Below are 16,898 nucleotides of genomic sequence, written 5' to 3'. Positions count from 1 at the left end.
GATTAAAAATCTTCCAACAAACAAAAGCCCAGGACCAGATGGCTTCACAGGTGAATTCCATCAAACATTTAGAGACGAGCTAACACCTATTCTTCTCAAACTCTTCCAAAATATAGCAGAGGGGGCTTCCCTGGTGGCGCAGTGGTTGAGAATCCACCTGCTGATACAGGGGACAGGGGTTCGTGCCCCGGTCCGGGAAGATCCCACGTGCCACGGAACGGCTGGGCCCATGAGCCATGGCCGCTGAGCCTGCGTGTCCGGAGCCTGTGCTCCGCAACGGGAGAGGCCACAACAGTGAGAGGCCCGCCTAGCACAAAAAAAAAAAAAAAAAAAAAAAAAAAAGAAGAATGAGGCAGGTTGATATGTACTGAAATGGAACCACATCTAAAATATATTCAGTGGAAAAAGCAAGTTGTAGAAGAGCATGTAAACACCACTTCTCTTTAAATATGTGTGGTGTGTGGGGGTACATACACACACGCGTGCTCACACATGGCTCACACACATACACATGTGTGCACACTCACACACAACTGTGCTTGTATATGTATTGAATATAAAATGTATTTGAAAGGATACCCTGGAAACTTTGTAACAGTGATTGTCTCCAGGAAAGGAAACAGGGTGGATGGCTAAGGGACAGGAGTAGGAGAGAGACTTTGCACTGTATGCTTTTTGTCCCTTTTATTTTGTTTATTTAACAAACGCTTATGTATTATGTGCACTTTACAGATATTAACTCGTTTAATCCTCCTGACAGCACTATGAGGTGGATATTGTCAGTATCCTCATTTCATGGTTGAGGAAACTGAAGCCCAGAGAGGCAACTTTTGCAAGTTCACACAGGTAGTAACTAAATACCCTGATACCTTTTTAAAAAATTGCATCTCTAGTTCCAGAAGAATCTTAGTTGCTCTGTTTTGTTTTGTACTTTAAGTAAACAGATCCTGCTGTGGATGATACATGTTAAATGGGTGACACATCCGTAAGTGACAGAGAAGGAAGAAATTGCTCAGGATAGCTCCATAGAGGATAGGGGTTTCAGCAATCTTGAAGGTTAGGCTTTGAATACACAAACCCAGAGCCAAAAAGAACTAAATATGTTCAAGGGGCATTGATAGCTCAGTTTGGCTTCAATAGAGGGTTGATAGAGGAGAAAAGTGGGGAAAAAAGGTAGGATTGGCACCAAATCCAAGGCTTTGGATGTCAGTGTTAGGAGTTCGGACTTTATCCCATTGGCACTAGTGAATACACAAGTTGTTGTTGTTTTAACACAGAATAGTGATCTGATGCAGGTAGAACTGGAGAAGATTAACCTAGGAGGAGTTAGTGATTGTGAGAGACTCAGGTAGGAGCTTAAATAGTTAAGATCTATGATAATGAGGTTGGTAAGAAGGAATGAATATATAAGACGTTGCACTGATAGACCTAGTGAACACCAGGCAAAGAAATAAAGAGCGAAGACTCAAAAGTGACACTGACATCCAGAGGTTTTGCAAACTATAGTGCTGTGAAGCAAAACTTGCAAGTTAGGGAGGCCACCTGATAAGGGCATCTGATAGAAACGTCTGCAAATCAGTGAAAATGAAGCTTTGATCTATTCAGAGACCAGATCATGAGAGAGAAACCATCTCATATACAGACTTTTGAAAGCAGAGAGAGAAGAACAAAGAGCAGGGCGAGCCCCTGACTGGGAGGAAGGCCTGCGGTGGGCAGACAGAATAGGAGCCGTTGAAGGGAAGGAAGGAACTCAGGGAGCTGGGGGAAGAGCCTGAACCACGTGGCTCCAAGAACGGTGAGTCCAGGATGGAAACTGTCAAGGGGAAAGACCACTGTGTTTGTCTACTAGGATGTCATCGGTGACCTTTTTGAATATAGTTTCAGACAAAGTGGAGGCTTCTGAAGGATAGCGAATACAAATGATTTTTTTGAGAAATTTGACAATGAAAGGGAGAATAGAGACGAGATGAGACATAGAGTGGACACAGGATTGTGTGAGGGGCTTAGAGTTTGTTGTTTGGTTTTGTTTTTGTCCAAATATGAGAAAGAAGGATATTTGAAGGCAGACATGAAAGAACCTGTGAAAGGGGTAGATACAGGAGTTGAAAACAAAACCCCAGCAAGATCCTAAAGGCAGTGGGAGGGATTGGGATTAAAAGCGTAAGGCCAATCTTAGAAAGAAAGGGAAATAAAGGCTAGAAAAGAAACCCCTCTTTTGAGCCAAGAGTCGACAGGAAAAGATTAATAAAAAATCATTTCAATGTGGAGGATAGGATGCCTCACACAATTATGGTAAAGTAGGCTCCAAAGAGATATATATGTGGCTGGTACAATAAAAGTTACCTGTGGTTTTTTTTGTTTTTGTTTTTGTTTTTTACCATTTTTACAGAGCAGGTATTCTACCATGTTGTTTGATTTAATCCTCAAACCTACCCTGTGATGTTATATTATTTACCCTATTGCATAAATGAAGAAATTGAAGTTCAGACAGGCGAAGAAATTTCTTAGGTCAAACAGGTTAAGTAAATGATACGGGATTCATGTCTCATTCTGCCAGCGAATGAAAGAGGAGTTGGGGAGGATGGCAGATGACTAGCCCAAAACAGGTGTCTTCCCTTTGTGCCCTCCCCTCTTTCACCTGCAACCAGTTATCCCAAACATCCACATCACCCTCTCAGAATTACATCAGAATAATACCCCTTCGCCTGTTACACAGAGCACTTGTGTTATTCGTAGTTCCTCTCTTACCAAGGTCAAAGAATCATTGACTGCTTTTTTACCTTGTGCTCTATATCACTTAATGAAATTTATTGACTGTTGGCTGTCTCCTTCATTCTTTCCTTTTCATTTATTCACCACTCACTAGATTCCCCGGGGGGTAACAACGAATGGTACAGAATCCAACCCTGCCCTCAGAGAGCCTGCATTCTAGGATGGGAGGCAGACATTAATTTGTGTAATAAATACTTACATAACATTTACTCTGTTCCAGCCACTGTTCTTCATTATTTGATCCTTGTAACAACCTCATGTACTTTTTCGTTTCTCAGATGAAGAAAATAAGGCACAGAGAGGTTAATAAATTGCCCAAGAACATAGAAATAGTAAGAGGCGGAACTGAGATTCAAACCCAGGCCCCTGACTCCTGAGTCTATGATCTTAACCACTGTATTATGCTGTGTCTCTAATGTGTGTGTGTGTGTTTGCACATATTTTAAAAATATACCACATATATGTTAAAAATATATTTTGGAAATATATATATCTTTTGATAGGGATGAAGGCTAAAAAGAAAAGAAGTTAAGTAGAAGGACAAAGCTTGATGAGGATGGGGCAGGTATCATTTTACCTAAGGTGGTCAGGGAAAACCTCACTTACTGATAAGCTGACATTTGAGCAAAAATTGGACTGAATCTCTTCTAATCTTCTATTTTCCTCCAGTCTTCTGTCCCTTTAATCCCATTTGATACTCTTTTCTGATTTTATTTCAAGTGGATTAGAGTATAAAGCAACACAGAACTATGAAGTACGGCAAAGACAGGGATTATCATCACCTTCTTGCCCTATAATGGGTACTTTTTTTTTTTTTTAATAAATTTATTTATTTTATTTATTTATTTTTGGCTGCGTTGGGTCTTCGTTGCTGTGCGTGGGCTTTCTCTAGTTGTGGTGAGCAGGGACTACTCTTTGTTGCGGTGCACGGGCTTCTCATTGCGGTGGCTTCTCTTGTTGCGGAACACGGGCTCTAGGCACGCAGGCTTCAGTAGTTGTGGCACACGGGCTCAGTAGTTGTGGCTCGCGGGCTCTAGAGCGCAGGCTCAGTAGTTGTGGCGCACGGGCTTAGTTGCTCCGTGGCATGTGGGATCTTCCCAGACCAGGGCTTGAACCCATGTCCCCTGCATCGGCAGGTGGATTCTTATCCACTGCGCCACCAGGGAAGCCCACGGGTTCTTTTTTAATAGTAAGTAAACAGATGCCCTGGTCCAAGGCCCTTACCCCCGCACACCCTCATGGACCATTTTTACCAGTCCTGTTCTAAATTTTCTCCCAACTGTTGAATATAGGAGATCATAATTTCTTCCAGACATATTCACTTGAGTTTTTCTAAGATAAATCTCCCTTCGTTATTAGCTGCCCATAATTCTAAATTCTCTGGTGCCCTTTACATTATTTCTATTACTTTGTTGCTGTTCCTGGCCTTTCCCCATTTAGTAACATTTGACCTTTTCAACACTCTTTGTAGTTCTTGCACATTAATTAAAGTATTAGGTGAGATCACTGTTAGAAGGCAGTGTCCTTAGCATTCAGTAGATGCTTTCTCTTCTGAATTTGATTTGCCTTCATTGTTACCCTTTGTTTGTTTTTCAGTCTGTGCCCTTTCAGGGGTAGCCATTCAGAATAAATTCATTTTGCTAGTTATAGTTTTTTAGAGGCACGGTATAAAATGGTTCACTGACATCCAAATATATATCAGCCACAGTGGTCTTTACATCCACCGAATTCATATTGCTAGCGAAAGCTATCCATCACGTTTGTCGGAGTATTTGGGTCTTTAATTAAACCCTGCTGGTTATGGTACATATTTCCATTAGCTCCTTCTGATTTCTTCTATTATTTTTCTAATTGACATCCGTTCTGAGTCACATGTCCGTGAATCTCAAGTGGCCCATTTTGTAGCTTTGGTTTGTTTAGCTTTTCTCCCTTTCATAAATAACCTAAGGGCTTAGTAAATACCCCCTCGAGTGTTTGCCGTTGGGACCTACTGACTGGCATATGCTCATATTTTCAAATAATCCCCTGATTTTATGGTCCCTCTCTGCCAAAACCGTTTTCCCTTCTGGCCCTTCAGTCCTAAAAGATACAGTCTTTTGTCTTGGCAAAGTAGAGAAATTTCCTGTAACAAAAGTGAGCGGCATAGTAGGGTCTCTGCCTAGGACCAAAGGGTAAGGAGTCAGGGTTTGAGTAACTCAGCGGACTGCTGGCTGAATAGCAATCTTTGCATCTTAAGCCCCCAGCAGGGATAATGGCTTGCAGTGAACTGTCCATTCAGCCTTCACCGAGTTTTTGTCTTAACACACTGGTGAGGTAGCTGGCTAGGGGCAGAGTCAGTAGCTAAAGAATACAACTAACTGGCACTTAGCAGAATCAATCCATCATCCTGGCCTCATCGGCTTAATAGTCTAATGGGCATGTTCTCCCATCAGACCACACAGTCCATGCCTATCCTCACTGACCTTTCTCCCCAAGCACTACAGGTAGAGAAGAATCTCCATCTTATAAATACGGTAACCCAGCACCTGTTACCACTTCACTTCTCCATCACTTGAAGCAGAAACCTTGGTTTCTGTACCTTGTCTAGGGCCCTTCAACTCTTCTTTCTCATGTACTGAAAGAGAGTAGCACAATTAGCAGGCAGGCTGGCTAGCAAGCCCAGGACTTATTTTACTTTAAATTAAAACATTTGCCTGGTGTCTTAGAGACCTTTGATCTGGGCCTGGATTGGATTTTTTTTTTTTTTTTTTAAGTATAGATAAAAAAAAAAAAAAGCTTCTTGAAGCCAAGGACTATACCTTTGTATATTATATTAGCATTTAAAATGTTATTAGAGCTTCCTAAGCATTAGAAATAATAATACTGGGTTTTCCTTTGAAGAGATCCTTTGCATTATTTATTGAAAAGTTGATCATTCCATTTCATTACTTAAAACTGAAAAAGCCATAGGGCCTTTGAATTATTTTTATTCAACATATCTCAGCAGTTATTTCCCGGATTGCTAATCTGAGAAATATAGATAATATCCAATACAGGGGCCTTGTGCTAATTGGTAAACAGTTTGTAGTGTTGAGGCCACCAAAGTGCATAATACTGTGTCCTTCTAGCCACCTAAGATATTAGATAAATTATTATTTTAATTGAGAAGACTCTAAGGTGATAGTCAATAAATTATATTTTTTTAATGGAAAAGACTCTCAAGTGATATTCAGCACAGCACAGCTCTCCTTCACTTGGACTCACCTTTGGATAATCAAAAGAGCATTTACAGGAGTATGAGACAAACACAATTATGAAAGTAAAATGGAGGACCTAAATAAAAAAATCACAGGAGGATAATTCTATTCACTCTTTCATATTTCATTATCTGATAACATCAGAAGGTGACTCCATCAGAATTGCTTTGGCGAAGTGCAAACAAAAATGTGCCTGATCGCTATTTATTAAAACCTTCAAAATGGGAGAAGGAGTTGAGCAGACTTCTTAATGGACTGAATAATTATTCATACAAATGGGGTTTGAGCAAAGGCAGTGCCAGACCGAAGAGACACAGTTTTAATTGTACTGAATTTAAAATGCAGCTCTTCCTCTTAGCCCTGCTGTAGAAAACTTAATTTACAAAATTATCTGGGGCTTCCCTGGTGGCGCAGTGGTTGCGCGTCCGCCTGCCGATGCAGGAGAACCGGGTTCGCGCCCCGGTCTGGGAGGATCCCGCGTGCCGCGGAGCGGCTGGGCCCGTGAGCCATGGCCGCTGGGCCTGCGCGTCCGGAGCCTGTGCTCCGCAACGGGAGAGGCCACAACAGAGGGAGGCCTGCATACAAAAAAAAAAAAAAAAAAAAAAAAAAATTATCTGATGTAGCAGAGAGTGACATGTGAATCCTGAAGTTGTTGAGGAGAGAATTCTAAGCACAGATATTTATAAATTTAGAACGTGTTCCAAAGGTGGGGAGCAGAATTTCCAGCCAAGGGAACAAAAAGACATTTTCTTCCCGTATCAGCGAGTGTAACTGAGCTGGGGAGAGGGTCATCATCACAAAAGGGCTGGTTCTCAGAGGAATTCCTTTGAGTGGTTGTATTTTCTGAAGAGAAATAAAGCAAGGCTCTGGCCCACTGCTATCAAAAGTATCAGGGTCCGTTACTGAGAGGAATGAAGGCAGCTGACTTTAAATTTTAACGTCTCCCCTGGAGAGACACTGCCACCCCGCCCTTAGTCCTACTGAAGCACGGCCGGTTATCAGAACTAGGCCAATAGATAACCGCCGTTTAAGCATGGGTGCCATTGATGGAGGCAGTGGTGTGTGTGTGCCTCATTATACAGAGAAAATGTAGGTAGACGACCCATCAAAGAAGCCTCTGCAGGCCTTACAGCAGCAGACTCCCGGGCTCTCTTTACCCCTTGAATGGGTTTCTGCTGCCACCAGCTGAGGGAATTTATGCACTGTTTTTTTCCTAAAGACCATTCTTTACCTCTCTTCACCCCTCTTTACCTTTGCCTTTCTTTACCTCTCTTCAGATTGTCCTGGTGAGAACAAAAAAACTGCACAACTTCTTGTAAGGAGTGTTAATAACTATCCCTATATAGAATACAAATCTAATTCTGCCACTGACGCTCTGAAAATTATTTCGCTTTTCTCTACCTTAGTTTTCTCATTCCTGAAATGGAAATAACTTTAACTCTTTCAAATTAGAATTTTCAATCATGTCTGTAATAAACTCTAAGCTCTTTTAAGGGGAAGGCAAATGAGAGCAATTATGTTATATTTTTTAATAAACTAATTTATTCTTCTGACACACAGAATTACCATCCATTTACTGCTGGTCTGGAAAGTACATCTGAGCTAAGTTTACACTTGTTCAGAATGTTTTCGAATCAATCGCTACTGCATCTTGCTTCCCATAGCTTAGGGAAAATCAGCATCAGCGAATTCTGCCAGAAGCCCGTGATTTTAAAGGACTGAGCAGAGGATGCTGTAAAGGTTTAAATGCCAGTGCTTAAATAGCATCTGCTCTAACCTCTGTTTTTCACGTGGGAGGCAGAGATTCGAAAAGCTGACGGCAGTTGTCCAAGGTCACACAGCTAGTTAGGGAGGAATGAAAGACTTAACCAGAATCTGAGCTTAGTTCATCTCTTGAGTATTTACTTCTCTAGGTCTTTCTGCTATAACTACCTCTCAGTTATTCATGGGATGATTATCTAGTTTATGGATTATTCAGTTCCTTTCTTTTCTCTTTCCATCTCCCTGCTTATTACCATGTATACCATTGAATGAGTAGAGAAAATAGGAGTTGAATGTTTTACCTGACAACTCCTGGGTTTTTATTAAATTGCTCATAATGTTGCAACTATTGGCTAAAAAGAATTTGGGGGGCTACAGTCGATGCTAAGTTATATTCACATACATTTTTCTTCCTTTGAAGCTTACATTTTAAGTCAGCTTCAGAGCCTAATTCTCTTACTGACATTAATACTATCGTAATCTCAGGAAGGACTAGATGAGAAAGTCTTCACAATGAAATGACTTAATTATCCCCCTTCCTCGAGGAAGTAATGAATCAGAAAGGCAGCCAACTTTTGGAAAGAAAGGGCACCTTGTCCATTACCAGATTGGAGGGGCAAAAAGGGAGAAGTAGAGAGAGGTGACAGAATGAAAAAGCCAAAAGTCTTTCCTGTAACTCTTGAATGCTGAATATACAGCATGACTTCATTATTTGGTTAAGAGCGGTGAATTCCCAGATCAAATCCAGTGTTATTCAAATATTACTGTGAATTGTATAAATGAATTTTGAATTGCCACAATACTGGTTAGTTCCATTTCAGTGGAAGGCAGAGTTGAATGTGAATTTTATTTAATTCATATTTCCTAAATCCTGACTAAAAATGAACTAGCTAGACAAGTATCCTTCGTAATTAGTACTTTCGCTTTTTACAGGTTCAAATATTTCTGTATCACAGTGACTTTGGAGCAAGTGTAGGGTTCAGAGTCCTTCATTTTGAAGCCTTAAACAAATCACTCACACTCTCTATAGCTCAGTTTGCTTATCTGTAAAATGTGGGTGACCTCAGAAGCTACTTCAAAGGGTTGAATAACGCATCTAAAAGTTCAACATTACTGTTAGCTATTACTACGATCAAGGCGAATTCTAAAACCCAGCCTGTGACCTAGCTGTATATCTGTGGAAAATATAGTTTCCATTTGGGGATCTAGGAATCTGAACACCATCCAGCAGAGGGGGGCAGATGGTGGAGCTGTGGACAGTCCCCCAGTCAGTGCCTTCCTTTCATCCCCACACGCAGACTTTATGCGCCTCCTACAGGTGTAGGAATGAGGTGTGCCTGGCTTGGGAATAACGGGTCTTATTAGGGCTTTCTTCCCTCACTTGACAAAGAAGAGAACTGAATCTGTTTCCAGTAGCTTTTAGAGATACAGTGATAACTTTGAGTATGGCAAAGTGGGAGGGAGAACCAGGGATGAGAGACTAGAACGCTCCTTGCTTCGTGCCTGTAAAAATTTATGAAGCGCTCTGAAATAGAAGTAAGAAAAACACTAATACGCAAAAGATACAAAGATACCGATAATTTGCTTATACATGTGTACATATCCATGTACGTTAAAAACCGATATGTAGATAAAAAATTGTTCAACCTCATATAAATTAAAAGAATGTGAGGGGGGGACTTCCCTGGTGGCGCAGTGGTTAAGAATCTGCCTGCCAATGCAGGGGACGTGGGTTCAATCCCTGGTCCGGGACGATCCCACATGCCATGGAGCAACTAAGCCCGTGCGCCACAACTACTGAGCCTGCGCTCTAGAGCCCATGAGCCACAACTACTGAGCCTGCGGGCCACAACTACTGAAGCCCGTGCGCCTAGGGCCCGTGCTCCTCAACAAGAGAAGCCACTGCAGTGAGAAGCCCGCGCACCACAACGAAGTGTAGCCCCCGCTCGCCGCAACTAGAGAAAGCCCGCGTGCAGAAACGAAGACCCGACGCAGCCAAAAATTAATTAATTAATTAACTAATTAATTATTTTTTTAAAAAAAGAATATGAGGGGCTAGGTGCTGTCATATGCTGTTGGTACGAAGATAAATTGATACAACTTTTTTAGAAAGCAATTTGGTGGCATTGCCGAAGTCCTAAAAAAATATACTTATCTTTTGACTAATTCTGCTTTGGAAATCTGTCCTCAGGAAAGAAAGTTTTTTAAATTGGAAACAACCGAAGTGTCCAATAGTGTGTCAACCTAACTATTTCAACTATAAGAAAGAAATTGGTAGGATACTACATGTGGGGAAAAAAATCTAGAAGGAAATGCCAAAATGTGGTATGTCTTTATGATGGAATGATATGAGTAATTTTTTTTCTGCTTAATCTTTCTGTGTAGTCTGTATATCTTATATGACACGTGTATTAATTTTCCAATCACAGAAAAACAAAATAAACTTTATTTTTACTCTTTAAAAAAGAAGATCTGCCCAACTTATCAAAATGCCCCTCATCTCCTTACTGGTATGAATGTTTTCAGATAGAATCACTGGGGAGAAAAAGTTGCAGTGCCATACCATTAAAGTAAAGTAAGAAATAAAACACAAGGAAGAACAGTCTGTGGATAAAGGAAACATGAGGACGATATGAGAAAATTATCTGTCTGGACCCGAACAAAATTTAAACGTTGTCATCTTATAGACTGTGAGACCAGTCTATGTGACATCACTTTTCTATCTCTGCACTCCCCTCCCTCTCCACTTCGGGAACTCTTCCCAAAGGCCCACAGCAAAGGGAGAGAGAAACCACAGGGAAGAACCACCGCCTCCCAGAATTTTCCATCCCTAAGGGGGACATGGATCTCTAAGGGGGACATGGATCTCTGGTTTCTGGAATGGGATATTTGGTCCCCGTCTAGCAACTGGACCCTGAATATCACAGGCTATGAAGAAACTTGCTCTACAAGTCATGAGCCAAAAAAGGTTTAAATCAAATATGTGTTCACTGGTCCCATCCAGGCAGCTAAGTCAAGTGCTATCTCATATAAAATGTGGTGCCCTGGAAGCCATGGCCGCTATTTTAATTTGTGATGATAAAGATCAAGCTTTCATTTCCCTGGGACCTGATAAATTATTTATTCCAGTTGGGTTACATGTTCATTTCAGTGTATCAGTGTTTACCCTGGAAGCTCATTCTAATTGTGTAGTTTGAGGCATTTTCCTAAATATTTTCTCCTTAGAGCACCTTGTAGCACCTTTCTCCACCTCCAAGTACAACTGTTGCTATGCTGATTTAGTATAATCTCTGCTCCTAGGTACTATTCTGAAAGATGAATGAATTCCATTCTGTCTTAAATATCTATGTTTCTTTATGATCTAATGTATCATCATGGTTATGGGCATTTTTCCCCCTAACTATAGAAAATACACCATCAGTTACCTGTCAATTTTGTTTAATAACTCAGCTTTGCAATTCTGGGGCACTGTTCATCTGAGGCTCTTGAGGACTCTTTTAGTCTCTCAGTCCACTTCAGAGTGTCATTCTGGGATTTATACAGGTCTTCATTGCACAGAGGATATTGAAACATTAAGGACTTAAGTGGCATGCCCGTTATCACTTATCACGCTGGAGGCTCCAGGACTAGAAATCCAGGCATCTTTGTTTTGTTGTCTGCTCCCAGCATGGAACAGTGGTCTCTGTAGAAAACCAGCCAGTATCCCTGGAAACAATTCATCAGATTTTTCAAAAGAAATCCAATTTCATTTGGTCTAATGGGTTCAATGTTATTTCTTAAAATAAATGATGAAAATATCAACATCACAATACAAAGAAACCCAATTCTTTTGGTTTAATCTCAGCGAAAGGCATCAGAACCCCACTTACTGCTTCCGTCTTCTTCCCTAATACTTTTAGATCCTTGGCTCAAGCAGATGGGAATGGGTCTGTGACTATCTCCCCATCGGACAGTCTCTGGCTCAGAGTCCTGGCTGGTTCCGAACCTTTGGGAATCACAGTATCTGGGGATGGGGCCTCAGGAATCTGTACTTTTCATAAGTTCCCAGTAACTCTATAGTTCGAGAATCACCATTCTGGAACTGCAGCTATCAAGTCCCTTCTAGCTTTGAAAGAACCATGAGCCCCCAGTTCTCTCTCATTCCATGTGGCAATTCTAGATTCAAACATGTATTTTTCTTGAACAGTGTTTTGGACATTTGCTTAGGTAGTTTCCTAAATGGACAGATCTCTCCCTCAACTGTGCATCTAAGGTAAGAAGAATTAGAGGATGTAGGGCCTCGTTTCTGAAAACTGGGGCTGGTATGGGGGAGGAAGCCAAGGTGTGCCACGGGACATGTGAAGCCATGGGATAAATGTGATGCACTCTCCTACAGCATCAAGTTTTTCCTAAAAATAGTATTTTTTTTTATTACAGCAGAGGTATTGTAGAGCAGGAATAGTTCACATGAGTTTTATGCTAACATGAAACTTCAAAAAAATTCTTGACTGTAGCTAATGTTGGGCTTCAAGACCTCTGGAAGTTAGAGTTCATTCACTTATTCTTTCAGAAGTACCTCTGTCTGTTTTCAAAGTTACCATTGACCAGTGATTCCTAAATATGTGGTCCCATGAGGTTAGAGTGAACCCTCGTCTGAAACCACTGCAGAAGACTAGCCCCAAGAAGACCCTTTACACAAGGATGTTGAGCTATTTGCTGCCAGGAGTAACTCAAAAACTCCAATTTAAGATGAGCACCTGCTATTCCTGCCACCATTTAGGAAGTAGTCATAAAAGAGTATTATTTCCCCCATTTAAAAAGAGTGTTAATTGGAAAAGGCGGCTTAGCAAAGCAGGAAAATGAACTAGTCACGTGAAAAGATGCCAGCACTCTTGCCACTTTCCCATTTGTAGCAGCAGTTTATAAAGTATTCTTGAAATTACGAAGCTCCCAGAATGTATTCCTTAACATAAAGATGGCTTAGTTCTCCCATAGGATATTCTTTTTTTCAGGATGTTTCTGATGAAGAAGAAATCCAAGATCCCAAGGCTCCAAGTCCAACAGTACAAGATTTTTGAGCGAGTAATCCTGAAAGGTCCCTTCACCCGCCCCCCGCAAGTTGCCTTGGGCAAACTGCCTTGTTCTGTCCCCTCAGTCCTGGAAGAGCTACCTTTTCTGTGAGGGGGAGAGGAGGAAGTAAACTGTCCCTGGGGAGGCTCCTCTGCCCTTTGGCTAACCAGCTATGATAGCATCACTGGCTCAGAGCCTGCACTGAACTCTACCTCCCGGGGCATTTTAGTAGCTGGGCAAGTCGTAGCCTCGGAGCCCAGTAGACTCGGTGAGGAATGTAGTGGCATCATGTTGGTGTTAAGATTGGCAAGTGGCAGCCCTCTCCATCCTTGGCTCCCAGCTTCATGTTTTCTCTGCACTGCACATTCACTCTAATGCCTGCTTCCCTTACATGAGAAGGCACTACTCTTCTCTCCATCACCCGGGCCAATGGCTTTGAGCCAGGTGGCTCTCAAGTCCCTTCCTTTCTGCTAGAATTATACCTGATCTCCTCCCAGACCATCATACAGCTGTCACATTAACCTTCCAGAAGCACAACTTGGAATGGTGCCTCTGTTCTCAGCAGAACTTGGGCCCCCAGATGGGGGGTGCTTTATTGACTTATCTAGACCGAAAGTGCTTTATTGACTTAACTATCCTGATGTGAGACTCTCTACCTCTGTCCTTCACTGCCTTTTCCCATGACTCTCTGCTATTCAGCTGCACTCCCCAGGCTAACCAGATTACTGTTCCCTGTCTTTGCTCATCTCTTTTCTTTTCCTTTAATCTAGAATTTCCTTCCTGGAAGCCCTGCGTGACAGTATCCTATCCCATTTGAAATCTTCCCTGATCCTTCACCTCCCTTCAACATGATGTGATTCCTCCTTCCTCTGCTGGAAATTCATAGCATTGATACATCACTCCGGGCACTTGGAACATTCTTGTCTTTGTCCGTGAAGAAGAGTGTTGGACCTGGGTTCATCCTGTCACAGCCACAAATGTCTTTGTGACATTGGGCAAGTCCTGTAACTTCCCTGGGCTTCAGTTTTCTTATCTGAGAAAAGGGAGTAATAGCTCCCTAGGTGTAGTGAGGGTTACATGACACAGTACATGGAAATTAACTTTGCTAGCAGTTTTCTGTGCTTTTCATTACCTTTTCCTACTTGTCTCTGAGCTATCTGAGGAAAGGGGCTGTGTCTTGCTCATCATTATATACTACTATTACTATTATTACATTACTATTAATACATTATTATAAATATATTTCCAGTAATAATAGTTAATGTTTATGGAGCAGGTAGAATTGTGTCAGGCACCGTTCTAAGTACTTTATATGGATTAACTAATTCTTCCAATAACCTAAGAGGTACTGTAACTTCAAGAGATACTATTATTATCCCACTTTATGGAGAAAACCATGTATTTCACAGAGCCTCCAATGAATGAGTCAATGAATGAGGGATTGAATGAGACAGAAACTACTAGCAGTGCCCGCCAGATGGTTATTTCTCTCTCTTGCTTCTGTACCCCAACTTCTCTTTCTTTTGATCTCCTGAGGCAAATGCGAAATTAGGAGAAAGTCTTGAGTGAACTGAGACCTTGAAGAGAGATCTCCCTGGGTCTTCATTTAGACTTCTCATGAAGTGAGCTCCAGGAGGATGGAGATCATGTCTGTCCCGTTCTCCATTACATTCATAGGGCTTAGAACAATGTCTAGTGATCAATAAATGTTTATTGAATAGATAAACTAAGTAGTTTATAAATAGCACATTCATTTCCACTGAAACCACATAGATTGCTGACCACGGAGCCAGTGAGCAGTGTTGTGTCTTGCTTTCTCAGGCAGTACTACGAGATGCTGTACAACACGGCCGATGAACTCCTGAACCTGGTAGTGGACCAGGGCGTGAAGTACACGGAGCTGGAGTACATCCATGCCCTGACGTTGCTGCACCGCAGCCAGACGGGGGTGGGAGACCAGACCACCCAGAACATGCGGCTGCAGCGGCTCAAGGAGATCATCTGCGAGCAGGCAGCCATCAAGCAAGCCACCAAGGATAAGAAAATAACTACGGTGTAATGGGGTGCACCACGGGAGGGGGCGGGGGACTGGTCATTTTGTTTCCTTGGTCATACTCCTTTCTTTGGTATGTTATTTTGTATATTCTGAGCTGACTTAGTTTTCTCTACACTGATGCTTGAGTGGAGAGAAGTTGTAAGGGTTCTTTTCTCTTTAGTTTTGGTTTTTCATATGAACTGTGAAGGGACTTCGCAGTACAGAATGTTTGGATTGAACATTTACTTTGTTGCAGTCAATTCCAAAGGGAATTGAGGAATTGAGGAAGGTTGTGTCGAATTGAACTCTGCAAAAAATGAATGCATGAATGACTAATGCCCAGCAATCTTTGGTAAGTAGATTGTTCCTAAGTTCTAGTCCCTCCCTAAAATCACTTAATAGGGTTCTATTACATAAACAGTAGGATTTTTACTGTCTTGACCTTGTCAGTTTACAGTTCAATGAAATAAGTGTATGTGTATTGCTTTCTGTCTCTATTGCCAATGGCTTCTCAGCTGGCTGCAGTTTTCAACAAATTTCCCTGACTGAAACAGGACCTCTTCAGGGCTTGGGAGAAAAAATCCTTTTATCTCAATCCTTGGGAGAGTTTTGTATGCAGTAGCCTGGACCCAGGTGATTGGTTGGTTTGATGCCTTTTTTTTTTTTTTCTGCTGTATCAAAACCAAGCACCATCAAATTAATGACGAAAATGAAAGAAGGAAAGGCGATTCAACCCTCTTCTTGATTTTTCTCCTCTGTTCTCCAAGAGAAAATGATGGTTAGAGAATTTTTTTTTATCTCACTTGAAACATTGTCTGGGTGTGAATGATTCATCAATGCTTACTCTCCTTGGGAGCCCCTAGGTCTTTCTCATCTTAGAAAGTAGCCCAGGCCTGCCAGCTGAGTGAAAGGAAGCTGGAACAGCCGTGACATTCCTCCTCTGTGCACCCACCAGCTGAGGCAGTTTCTGAAGTGCTCTCGGCTGGTGTGGGAGCTCGCTGCTCCTGGCACCCTCGCCTTCCCCACTGTCCCCGTATCTCCAAGCTCTCTTCCTGCCTATGGCTCATATATCACAGAAGAAAGCAATGTCCTGGCCGGGACACAACTTGAAAACACGTGGAAAGGAGAGTGGAAAGGACTTGGACCCCATGAGGTCATGCCTTATGCCCTGATGGTTCAGAATTTTACACCTGCTTGTACAACTTAGGTCTTGTTGGGAAAAGCAGAAAATTAAAAAATGTTTTGAGAAGCTTAAATGTTGTGTATTGTTTTTCTTGTATTTATTCAGCAAACGTTCCTTGAGAGCCTAACATGTACCAAATGCTGCTGGGCAGGGGGGCAGATCCTCAGTAACGAGGACACCCTTATTACCTACCTCTAAGACGGAATGGGAACCGGACTCTAACCAAAATCGTAAGAGATATACACTCGGGGCCGGGTTAGAAATCTGGCCAGTGGGGCGGCTGTGAAGGGAACTCAGCAGGCAGCTGGAAGATGGTCTTCCAGGAGATTCTGGAAGGAAGGTTGTAAATCTGCGTAGCTTCAGAGGCCCAGTTGGGAAGAAGTTGAATCTGTATGGGAGACGACCATGGAAAAATGTACTGCCCCTAAACAACATCACTGGAAGTAGTCTCCCCGAGAAGTGGGGGTGGGAAGAGAGAGATGAGGGGAGATCAGAGCTGATCACTGGTTTGCAAGCCTCCCCTTAGTGGCCGTGGCCTTTCCACAGAGCTCCTGTGCCTTTTATTCCCCTTCCTATCCACTCTAGACAAAGAACCTTGGAGTGGTGATAGGGAGGCCAGGAGAGCCAGGGTGGGGTGAGGGAGTGCTTAGGATCATTTGATTGGATGTGGGAAGGGACATGGGTTTGGACAGAGTAGAATGCCAAACACACTGAGAACCGGCATACAAATGGCCACATGAGCTGCTTCGGGGGAGCATTTAGAAAAGTGAAATCCCTGCTTTGCTCACAATGATGATAAGATTGAAAAATGTCAGTTCTGCACAGAAAAAGCGATCTAGGGTTCTTTGTCCTGAATTTCTAT

General features: G+C 42.2%; 1 protein-coding gene across 4 annotated transcripts in view; it reads left to right on the top strand.

Annotated features, from left to right (window-relative positions):
• Positions 1 to 16,125, top strand: part of EXOC4 (exocyst complex component 4) — an 869,227-nt gene extending 853,102 nt beyond the window's left edge. For 2 of the 4 annotated variants that reach the window (XM_024130229.2, XM_024130235.3), the window contains exon 18: positions 14,640 to 16,125. In XM_024130229.2, coding sequence (XP_023985997.1) covers positions 14,640 to 14,877 — 238 coding nt within the window. In that variant the 3' untranslated portion in view covers positions 14,878 to 16,125. Of the gene's footprint in view, positions 1 to 12,760; positions 14,021 to 14,639 lie in introns of those variants that run through there. The other 2 variants (XM_028489725.2, XM_028489724.2) reach the window with 2 other exon arrangements.
• Positions 16,126 to 16,898: the final 773 nt, after the last annotated feature.

The sequence above is a fragment of the Physeter macrocephalus genome, chromosome 5 (genome assembly GCF_002837175.3).
Source record: "Physeter macrocephalus isolate SW-GA chromosome 5, ASM283717v5, whole genome shotgun sequence".
Taxonomy (NCBI): Eukaryota; Metazoa; Chordata; class Mammalia; order Artiodactyla; family Physeteridae; genus Physeter; species Physeter macrocephalus.
Note: the sequence above shows the minus strand (reverse complement) of the source record. Positions and strands in the feature narration are given on the sequence as shown.